Source organism: Buceros rhinoceros, unplaced genomic scaffold (genome assembly GCF_000710305.1).
Source record: "Buceros rhinoceros silvestris isolate BGI_N320 unplaced genomic scaffold, ASM71030v1 scaffold31163, whole genome shotgun sequence".
NCBI lineage: Eukaryota > Metazoa > Chordata > Aves > Bucerotiformes > Bucerotidae > Buceros > Buceros rhinoceros.
In genome coordinates this window covers 1191-12349 of record NW_010402323.1, presented here as the reverse complement: position 1 = coordinate 12349, position 11159 = coordinate 1191, and the positions used below count along the sequence as shown (strand labels likewise).

Sequence of the window (11159 nt, the reverse complement as noted above, 5' to 3'; positions counted from 1 at the left end):
CGCTCCCGCGCTGCGAGGGGCGCTGGGCGCCGCTCGGCCCCGCTGCCTCAGCCCGGCAGTGCTCCGGTTCTGGGGTCCGGGTGAGACGAATGGACAAAAACCTAAACAACCGCACAAGAAAGTGTTTGGTTAAGGAGGGAGTAAACACAATAAATAATCCCCAGACAAAGGGATGACGCCGTCGAGTGGATTAAACACCAAATGGGAAGGCTCTGGCCAGGGTTCAGCTCTCTTTCTAATGCAGCGTGACCTTGAGCAAATTACCGAGCCCTCCTGTTTGTTAACAGTCGAAAGGACTCAACGAAACACAGCCCGGCGCGACTGGCCAAGTGGCAGTGTCACACGTTACTCCAACCAGCAACGCTTCGCAACCGCTTCCACCTGCACCCAACGTCTGGCCCGGGAATGCAAACCCCAGTGCTCAAAACAGACCGTTTTGTGCCCTGAATATTTTTATCCTGTTCTGAACCAGTCTTGCAGGCTCAGAGAACCTGCCTCGGGGCTAAACAAATGGTACTAGAGAGGACGATGGAAACTCGCCCACGGGAGGCAACGGGCAGTGGGTCCAGGGCTGGGTTACAGAAACCTTCTGGTACAGGAAATACCAGCAGAGAGTGACTTTAAAGCAAAGCATGTTTTACAGGTGCCTGCTCCAACCTGCGCTGATGCTGCCGTGTTCACCCAACCCCAGGCTGGTGGTTCTGCATCTATCAGCCATTTGCCTCATGCTGGTTTGTAAAATGCTGCTTTGTGCTGGTCCGCGGGAGCCCTTGCTGCGCCGTGGATGCATTTCCCCACTCCTCTGCGGTGAGCCAGCAGCAGAGCGACCTCGCTGAGCTGCCAGCTGAACCCACTGGCATTGCAATCCGCCGCAGAGCCGGCAGGAGCTCTGCCACCAGCCATTTCTCAGGCCCACGTCCTGTGCTGGGCCTCGAGACAGCCCATAGATTCTCTTATACTTCCCATCGCATCAGAAATGTTCACTAGACTTTCCAACTCGGTCTGGCCAGGAAGAAAATTGTAGTCATTTTTTCCTGTACTGAAAAAAAAAATTCACGGCAAACATTTGTAATGGTTTAAAAAAACCACTGCCTTGAAGGGAACTGCCTGGAAAAATTTGACAGACAGATGGAAATGCTCCCGAAGCACGTCTGAGTAAGCTTTCCCGTCACCTCTGCAAACGAAGCGGCACGACATGCAGCCTCCTTTGGCTGCCTGGGGCTGCCCGACGAGACAGTGTCACGACCCTGGGGCCTGCAGAAGAAAAATACAACAATAACAACTGTCTCCACATGCCCCTCCTCACCTGAAGGAGAATCTGAATTGCTGTCCACAGAGAGCCCAAGGCAGAGTGGAGCAATTCTGAGCTCCCGCAGCAGATGGTGGTGCTGCACCGCTCATCCTCTGTTGGCTCTGCGGATATTTAGAAAGTCATTTCCAGGCCTAGACATCCGATTCCCGACTCATGAAATACAGTTAAAGGCTACAGCTTCTGCTCGAATGCCCACCCGGGGAATTCCGGGGGAGGCTGTACTCATCTCACGTTATTGGCAATAGTTTTCGGCCGTGCAGAAGCCAGATGAATGGCCTCAATGGCAGATTTACGCACCAGTAGAGAAAAGCTGAATACGTTTAGGATTTATTTTCTTTCCCTGTGGTAAATCTCTGTGTTCTGAATTGATGGTGGTATCAGTGCTGGTTTAACAAAGAAATCATGGGGCAAAGTGTCAAAAGTTTAAGAAAACAGAAATGATGGAAGAGAAGAGATCCCATGGTAAATGGCATTTGCAGTACCTCACCCCGGCACAGACAGAATTTTCCATCCAGCTTGGCTTATGAGAAACAGGCCCTGTTAGCCCAAGAAGTATCTCCTTGTCCCTGGAGATAAAGCAGATGGCAAAACAGCCCGGGGAAAGGCTGTGGACACAGGCCCACCGCCAGCATCCTCCTGTGGGGAGGAGCCAAGGGCAGAACTCAGATCAACAGCCCAGGGAGAGGCAAGATTGCCCCATGCCCCTCAGAGTCCACAGGCCAGATCGGTGCATCCTGGCCTTGGAAATATTTCCATCCACTACAAACACTTATTATCACACTTAAAACTTCACAAACCCCAAAAAGCCAATCTGTGCTGTGGACTAGGCAAAGCAGCTCGTCAGCATCCTGCGGAGCAGCCCACGGCATGAGACTCAGCGACATAAATATTTCTCCTTTCCTTTTGAGGAAGAGCTCTCGACAGTTTATCCTCCTTCTAATGTTAAAAACATTCAGCATGAAAAAGAAAAACCTGCCTGAGAAGGGATGCTTTGGAGGGAGCTCCTTGGACCACATCCCACGGGAGAAGCAACGACTCTGGCAGTGCCTACGGGGATTGTTGGACACGCAGCTCCTTCCCCACACGTACGGCCCACGGTGATGTGCAAACATGTGCAGAGGGAGCGGGGAAGAGCGACTGAGGGACATAACTGTTTCATCAAATCGTGCTCCCCAAGTTTTGGAGTTAACCAAAAACCCCTGCGGTGCTGCAGGTCTCGTCGGCGAAAGCTGCCTGGTTTTACCGCAGGGTGTGTAACACGGAGCCACAGCTGGAACGAGGGTGGCGGTACCAAGAACAGGCAGGAGAACGGCCATCGGTCACTGGAGAGGAGTCCAAGACCGAGACTATTATATATTTTATACCTGCATTTCCCATTTAATGACACCAGCCTTGCTTCCCAGCGAGGAAACTGTTCATTGCCCCTCGTAACCACCCGCTGATGGGGCTCAGCAGGCTTCCCCCACGGAGGAGAGGCCTGTGCAGGCCCAGGACAGTGCGGTCAGTGTGCTCAGACCCAGGCAAGAGTTAAGGTGCTCAGAGATAAGCGCTGATGAAAGCCTGGAGAGGTGCCTCTGCTGCGGATGAACACTCCTGCCTCTCCTCCCAGTGCTCTCAGCCCACCCCGCACCCTGCTCTGACGCAGAGGGAGCTGCAGGGCTGAATGAAACTTGTTTGAGGTTCCAATTAAATCTCCATGGAAGAGCGACACTCATATCCTGTCCTGATAGAAGCTGACCATAAATCCCCGGGAGCAGCGGCCGCAGCCCACACCACCTCCCGCACCAGCAGCCGGCTCCTCGCACCGAGATGGGCTCCAGGGTAAGGGTTCGTTTTCCTCTGCTCTCCGCAACAGGTTTGCCCTGAGAAAGGACGGGGTTTGTGGCTCGAGACATAAGGTCTACGTGTCTTTATTCTCTGTGCTTCTTTCCTCCTTCTCTCTCTATTAATTTTGAGATAGACATCTCTTCTCTTGCATTAATCCTATTATTTGGTATTTACAAGTACCTGGAGGTGCAGTGAGAAACTATCCCCGTTTCCCAGCCTAGTGCCCTGTGTGGCACTCAGATTTGACGACAGGGAGTCTGGAGTGTTTGCTTTTCTAATTAAAAATTGATAAATATCATTGCCTGGGATTTCAGGAAACCACAGGATGGCTGGAAAGGGCGATAGTTCGGACTCAGCTTCATTCGTTTTGCCGCTTAGTCTCTGAAGTGCTGAGAGCTGTAAGAACGTAAAGGCTAATTGGTTGGGTTAGTGCAAATTTCTGACTGATCTTTCCAGAGTGACCGAGCCAGCAGTCTTCCCTCAGCCCCTCTGAAGCCCTGATCTCAATCACATATGTTAGGCTTTTAAGTCCTGTCTCTTGCCATGACATTTCAATTAGGTCAAATGAAAAGACATGTAAGGTAAATGAATTTCCTTCGACTCCTAATTTAATCTCCAAAGAACAAACATGGAATAAAAGATGTGGAGATTACCACAGATAAGCTACGAGCTTGATCTGTGCTTTCAGTCTTTGGAAGAAGACTTAAATGATGCCTTGAAGCAGGTACAAGACGTCTCAGGAGAGAGGAAATGGGTTAGAGCACACTCCATCTGTAAGTTCCAACGCAAGCACGATAAAAGCACGGTCTGTACAGCAAAGCTGGTGGTCCCAGCTCCCAGGGAACAGCACCAGCTCCTGGAGGACACACGCTAGGTGACCTCAGGAGCTGCTTTCTCCTGGGAGAAGTCAAGAGGTCTGGGAGGTTGTAACCCAGAGTGATTTCTTTAAAGGTTATAGGAGACCTTCAGTCCTGAAGACCAGCAGCCAGCAGGACCCAGGCTGAGCTCCCGGCTCTCGGCCATGGTCCCAGCTGCCGAACACGTGCCCTGGGGCTGGCTGGCAGCAGGCAGAGCGTCCCGGAGGCTGGTGCTGGTGGTGGTGTTCGTCGCGCTGCTGCTGGACAACATGCTGCTGACAGTTGTGGGTATGGCGCGCGGCTCTCGCTGTGCTCTTCGGGTGCTGCCCCAGGGTTTCGGCTCCTCGGTCAGTCTCTGGTCAATGCAGGCAGGGTCCCTGTGCAGGGAGAGCTGTGGGGAGGGCTGGGGGCTGGCAGCTTTCAGGACACCAACATCTGGCCAGCACCATTCAGTTCAGTCATGTGCTGAGCCAGAAAATGGAGTAAAATCACTAATTAATCCCTCCCTGGCTTTTCTTCCAGTGCCGATCATCCCCACCTTCCTTTATACAACAGAATATGAAGGTGCCAACAGCTCTGCTGCCCCAGCCCAGACTGAGCCAGCTCCTCTAGCCCAGAAGGCTCCCTTCTTCTCCATGTTCTCCTACTTTGACAACACCACGGTGACTGTCTCTGGCTCCATAAGCACTGGGGATGTGGCAAACAGATCTGAGATCAGCCGCTTGCTGCAGTCTGCCCCCAGCAGCCCCCCACTGCCGAGCATCTGCCTGGAGGGCGAGGAATTCCTCACCAAGGAAAACGTTCGCGTGGGGCTGCTGTTTGCCTCCAAGGCTCTGGTACAGCTGGTGGTCAACCCGTCCGTGGGTTTCCTGACCAACAGGTAGGTCGGCGATCGGTGTTTGTATTGGTGTGGCCCTTCAGGCACAGGCAGCTCCTGCCTGCTAATGACATCACCGTTACCCGAGCAGAACGGTCCGTGCTGCACATGGGCAGCCCCTGCAATCACGGACACGCAGGAACCAGGGCAGGGGCAGAACGCACCAGAATAAGCATGAAATTTATGACGTGTGTTAAGGCTGAGCAACAAGACCAGATCTCCAGCTGGAATGAGGAATCATCCCTGAGATGGTGCCTCTTTTTTCCCTCCTCAGGATAGGATACCACATCCCCATGTTCATCGGATTCATCATCATGTTTGTCTCCACCATCAGTGAGTATTGTCCGTCCGTCTGCCCTTTCATGCACAGCAGCACAGAAGAAAATACTGTGGTTTGTGCCTTTACCATTCTCCTGATGCAGGAGAAAGGAGTGAGAGCAGAGGAACTGGTGTCCAAAATCAGTAACAAGAAAGGACAAATGCCACCAAGCATCCTCCAGCACCCAAACTGGTGCAAGCTGAGGCCACTCTTACCCTCTGCAGTGTTTTAATGCCCAGTTGAAGCTCTGCCTGATGCTGTCTCTCTCCTTTCTCCACAGTGTTTGCTTTCTCAGGCACCTACACCCTGCTGTTCATCGCCCGAGCCCTCCAGGGTGTTGGCTCATCATTCTCGTCAGTCGCAGGTAAATGTTTTAGCTGCACCTTAATCTCTGCATTAGCTCCCCTTGTCTGGGTTCATTTATCGTCTCAGGACTATGTTCACAGACACACCAAGTGCCTTCCTTGACTTCAAACCGCCTGGCTGGTGCAGTCAGTGCACCCATACAGCCCAGTCAGCAAGTAGACAGACCCTTGCAAAAGCCCAGGCTGCTCTGAGAGGAGCACACACTCCCCGCCGTCCTGCCCCTCCCCGTTCCCCCGCCATGGTACCAGCCAGCCTCACCTGACCGCTGCTCTCTCTCTGCCCCCAGGACTGGGCATGCTGGCCAGCGTGTACGTGGACGACTTTGAGAGGGGCAACGCAATGGGGATCGCTCTTGGAGGCTTGGCCTTGGGTGTGCTGAGTAAGGAAAACAACAGAGTTCACATCAACAGCATCTCCAGAGCTTTGCTGGCCACCATCCACAGCTTCCACCTGCCTGGCAGTGCCCCTTCCTGGCAGCATCACACCAGCATGGCTGGCCTGTCCTCCTCCCTCCCTCTGCTCACGCTCCACAGCCACTGCCCGCAGGACCTGACACCTTCCCATCACCTCCACCAAACACCCGTCGGGGGATCCAGAGACAGCCATGACAGCAGGAGCTGAGTGCTGCTGCCCGGGCACTGGGGATGGTGGCACTGCCGCTGTGTGACGCAGCCTTTCCCTTGCAGTTGGGGCCCCCTTCGGGAGTGTGATGTATGAATTCGTGGGGAAATCATCTCCCTTCCTGGTCCTGGCATTCCTCGCTCTCTTCGATGGAGGTGAGAAGCCAAACGGTTTAAGCCTATCAAAAAACCCCACGTGAAAAGATTTAAATGCAGATGTTTCAGGGACAGTTTCAGACGCGTTGACACAGCCCGGGTGGGATCATCACAACTGGTTATTCTGTTTTCTACCACCAGATGACACAGCAATATAGTAAGAATTAGTCCCTCATTACTTAATAACCCCCTGATTGCTTTAATGGCTTGAACAGCACGTTCAGTCAAGCTCTCTGAACTGACAAGTCCCTGTGCAAGGCACACGCATCTGCAGCCTCTTCACCTTGCTATGAAGGATTTAGACTTTTCTGGCATAAATGGCGATCCTTGTTCTTTCTCCGGCAGCTGGATTACAGATGCCGGCCACGAGATCTTTCAGAGGGTAACGGCAAAGTTAGAGAGAGCAGAAACATGCATTTTTAGTAGGAAGTATTAAGCTAATTGAATTAGAGTCACAGTTACCATCTTTGCCTAGATGTAATGCAAGACATATTTAATGAAGCATGTCAGAGCTTTTGGAAAATGAAATGTAGGTCCCATTCATATGAAACTTTCTTCTTTAATCCTATTCTTTTCCACATTTAATTCCTGTCACGCTCAAGTTGTGGTTCCCCAGCAGGCAGCTGGCAGCTGATGCAGAGCATTAGTGAATTCGGCTCTTACACGAGTTGACAAAACATTTCCAATGCAATTCAGTTCAGGGAGTTCTGCTGCTCCCTCCCGGGGCAGCAGGGCTGGGAGCCACCTCTCCCCCTGTCCACTTGACTGATGTCCCTAGACACGGTTACTGCATCACTGGGGGCTCTGCTCATGCAACGGGTCTGGCTGAAGGAACAGCCAGGGCGAAGCGCGGATGGAAGCGATGCTGCCTCCAGCAGTAAGCTAACACCCGTGTTTTCTCCCCCAGCTCTGCAGCTCTGCATACTGCAGCCCTCCAAAATCTCCCCGGAGGTGAGTACTGACCTATGTGCACATGCCGGCCGGTGCCCGGTGGCGTGACCCGATGTTCCCACGGCTCTTGGCCAAGTCACCCTCTTTGCCACCCCGCAGAGCACCAGAGGCACACCGGTGTCCACCCTGCTGCGAGACCCCTACATCCTGGTCGCTGCAGGTAAGGGCGGGTGCCAGCACTTACAGCCCTTCTCTTCGTGCCCCTGCACCTCCAGTTAAAGAGATTCCCTCATGCCTGCGGGGAACAGCAGCAAAAGGTGGCTAAACCAGAGCACCTCTCCTGTTTCTCCCTGCCAGGAGCCCTGTGCTTCTCCAACATGGGGGTGGCCATGCTCGAGCCCACCCTGCCCATCTGGATGATGCAAACCATGTGCTCCCCGAAGTGGCAACTCGGTAGGTGCCCTGCTTGTAGCCTCCACTCCTGAGCTGCTGCTCGATACGGTTTAGCCAGAGCTAGTCCTGCCATGGCACTGCGAGATGGATGGAATAATCTCCTGCATCATTTTAAAAAAGAGGAAAACATATGCCCTCGCCCGCGCAGAGTGAGTGATTCCAGGCTGCGTGTTGCTCCAGTTTCAGCTGGAAATGGCCTTAGTGGTAGCTGTACAATGTGCTTTTCTCTGTTATGGAAAAAATTGTATAGAATCAGACTCCCCACAAGAGCAATAACGGAGGAAGAAAGGCTGTTCCATGCACGGGAAGCCCGTCAAACCCCGTCTTCTGCAGGGCAGATAATGGGATCGTGCTGGGCTGAAATGGTGGCAGCCAGATGGGTTTTGCAGAGACAGCTCTGAGTAAAACAAGGCCATTTAGAGAGTCCCAGGCAGGACAGGAAGGTACGTGCTAATTACCAGCTGCCTAGAAAATGTGATATGGAGATAACACCGTCTGGGTTTGCTACAGAATACAACTAACTGTTATAAAACCCAACTGGCTGAGGAATGACCTGGGGGTGCCAGCTACACTGAGATCCCAAATTGAATTGCAGCCCAGGAGCAGGAGGGCTGAGAGGGCTCCTAATCGAGTTGTCCTCGCTTAGGCAGCAGCATCCAGCCTGATAAGAGCCTTGATGCTTCTCACGAGCGAGTGATTGAGCAGGGATGGACGAGGCTGAAGCAGCATCCCAGGTAACACAGATGTCACAGGCGGGAAGAGCACTCAGGGCTGCCTGGTCACCACCGACCTCCAGGGGAACCTTTGAGGTGACTCAGCAGGACCCAGAGGTCTGTAGACATCAAAGAAAATCCCAAATATATTCACTCCCAAATACAGAGATGAAAGAAAATAAACACAAATTGGCGTGTATGAGTAAGGAAGTTGTCTTAGTGAAAGGAGCTGATCAGTTTTGTTTATAGTTGGCTGGAGAGTATATTAAAAACAAACAACGGGTAAATCAGCTAACAGTGCAAATATTTGCCTACATATTGACCCCAAGCATTAGTAAGTGAAGGGTAGAAGGTGAGGAAGACGAAGGAACTATGACAGAAGCTTATTAAAGCAGTGGAGACAAAACAGTTCTGCGTTTAGCTTCTGGCTGTCTCACCAATCCTGTGGGTGAATCACAGCACCGCTGCGTGCCTCGGTTTCCCCCCATCAAAAGCAACTTTGCAGCCAGCAAGGCCAAGACATGGAGTAGGGGCAGTGGAGGATGCAGAGGAGCACCACTGCAGGGACTGGCACCCATGGAGCGGGTGCCGGACATCAGCTCGCCTTGCCTGGCTCACGATATGCTCCAGCTGAGGGCGGCACTGAGTGAAGGCAGCAGTCCTGTAAATCCCCTCTTTTTGTTCTTTCTGCCCCTCTCTCAGGGATGGCGTTCCTCCCGGCCAGCATATCCTACCTCATCGGCACCAACCTCTTCGGGATTCTGGCTAACAAAATGGGCCGGTAAGTGGAACAGGAGAGATTTCAGCTCATCCCAGCCCAGTCCTGAGCTTTCAGCATGAATGACGCTCATGGTGGCGTGAGCCCTCTCCTAACTGCGGCCCCCTTGCAGGTGGCTGTGCTCCCTCATCGGCATGGCTGTGGTAGGAATTAGCCTCCTGTGTGTAAGTAGTGCCAGACGATGTCACAGACTGGTTTGGGTTGAAAGGGACCTTTCTGTGGCAGGATGAGCAGGGGAAGGGTGGGCAATAGCACTGAGATGGGGCCGTGTGGCAGGCAGCCAGTAGATGTTTCACAGACCTGCATCACACCTTCACACCTCACAGAGCTCCTCTGGCCTCATTCACCCATCCCCTCTCTCTCTTCTCAAAGGTACCTCTGGCCAAAAACATCTACGGGCTGATCGGCCCCAACGGTGGCCTGGGCTTTGCCATAGGTAAGCTGGCGGTGCCCAGGCTGCGCCACGCAGCCCAAAGGCAGCTCCCAGCACTGCCCTCGCAAAGGCAATGAGTGATCAGGCCTTTCTCGCTCTGGGCAGGAATGGTGGACTCCTCGATGATGCCGATCATGGGCTACCTCGTGGACCTTCGCCACACCTCCGTCTATGGCAACGTCTACGCCATCGCTGATGTCGCCTTCTGCATGGGCTTTGCCATCGGTACGGAGGAGCTTGTACTCACTCAGCATTCACCACAAGCAACCGGCGCTGAGTCCGCAGCCTGGTCACCGCAGGTCACAGAGGCCCTCAGACTGGGAGGGCACCTTTGACTCTCTGTCGTCTGAGCCTTTTGGGTTTGTACACCTGCAGGTCCATCCACGGGCGGAGCGATCGTACGAGCTATCGGGTTCCCCTGGCTGATGGTCATCATCGGAGTTACCAATATCGCTTACGCTCCTCTCTGCTGGTTCCTGCGCAACCCTCCCGCTAAAGAGGAGAAGATCGTAAGTAGACTCTGCTCCCTTAAGGTACAGGGGATTGATAATCCAGAGATCTGGGGAAGTTTAGAGTAAAATTGCCAGGGATTGTGTCTCCCCTTTTTGGGCTCTACTCTGCCCTCAACAAAGGGACAGAAAACTCAGACAATAAAACCAGAAAAGCTTAGAGCTGTGGGGCCCTTCCCTCAACTCACAGCTAGTATTCCCAGGGTGAAAGTTGTTGCTGGCTGCTTTGGCTCTCTCTAGAAGAGGTAACTGTTAACTGTTAACTATTCAAACTCATCGCCACTGCTACTAAAGCATGGTCTCTGCTTTCCCCAGGCAATCCTAAGCCAGGGATGCCCCATGCAACCCAAAAGCTCCACCACTCAGAAAACCCTGCGCGCCTTCCCCCTCTCAGATGACAGCGACGCGGAGGCAGAAAACACCGAATAGGGAGCACGGGGAGGCATGCCCTGGTCGGAAGGTAATCCCTTTACAGAACATGGACACATCACCACCCGAGACTCTGTGACTTCTAGGCAAGGTACCCAAACCCACTGCAGCTCATCGGTAAAAAAAACATTCTGACTATGGTGAGAATCGAACCAAGCTGTCCTGCAGAACACTACTGGCTTGGGCACAGCCTCCCCACGCCGCAGGGGACACCACCACCACCTCTCCCAGACGAGCCCAGTGCTATTTGTTAACATCTTCAAAGCGCTTACTGGAGAAAACAAATCACGACATCAGCTTTGGGAGGTTTCTTTCTCCAGAATTGTGCTACAATCCCCAGCAGGGAATCTCTCTGTAACAACAGGGCCACATCCCCTGGTGTCACTGCCAGTCCCTCAGTAAAGATGCCACTGCTCCGCCACTGCTCCCTGCGCCCCTGGAGACAGATACAAGCAGACGTTCATCGCTGTCGCCGTGTAGCTTTGTGTGTTGTGCTATTCGTGTGCTGCTTCAGCTGCTTGTGTGTCTCTTCCACCAGCCATTAAATTACATATTTGAAGAACTCTGATAGAAATAAGCCTGAAAACAGTTTTTAGACTCTCAGACACAGACCCTGCCA

General features: G+C 53.0%; 1 protein-coding gene across 1 annotated transcript; it reads left to right on the top strand.

Annotated features, from left to right (window-relative positions):
* The first annotated feature begins 4160 nt into the window (after positions 1-4160).
* Positions 4161-10540, top strand: SLC18A1 (solute carrier family 18 (vesicular monoamine transporter), member 1). The gene is made up of 15 exons (XM_010132613.1): positions 4161-4284; positions 4519-4876; positions 5148-5206; positions 5473-5556; positions 5845-5937; positions 6245-6334; positions 7242-7285; positions 7385-7445; positions 7583-7678; positions 9094-9172; positions 9282-9333; positions 9542-9605; positions 9708-9827; positions 9978-10111; positions 10427-10540. The coding sequence occupies exons 1-15, from the start codon at positions 4161-4163 to the stop codon at positions 10538-10540; spliced, it is 1572 nt and encodes a 523-aa protein (XP_010130915.1).
* Positions 10541-11159: the final 619 nt, after the last annotated feature.

What these genes read in the sequence shown, in the direction of transcription:
- SLC18A1 (XM_010132613.1), top strand. Translation starts at nt 4,161, where the DNA reads ATGGTCCCAGCTGCCGAACACGTGCCCTGGGGCTGGCTGGCAGCAGGC. An exon ending in CTACATCCTGGTCGCTGCAG is followed by an intron (nt 7,446 to 7,582) that starts GTAAGGGCGGGT and finishes TCTCCCTGCCAG; the next exon opens with GAGCCCTGTGCTTCTCCAAC. An exon ending in TAGGAATTAGCCTCCTGTGT is followed by an intron (nt 9,334 to 9,541) that starts GTAAGTAGTGCC and finishes CTCTTCTCAAAG; the next exon opens with GTACCTCTGGCCAAAAACAT.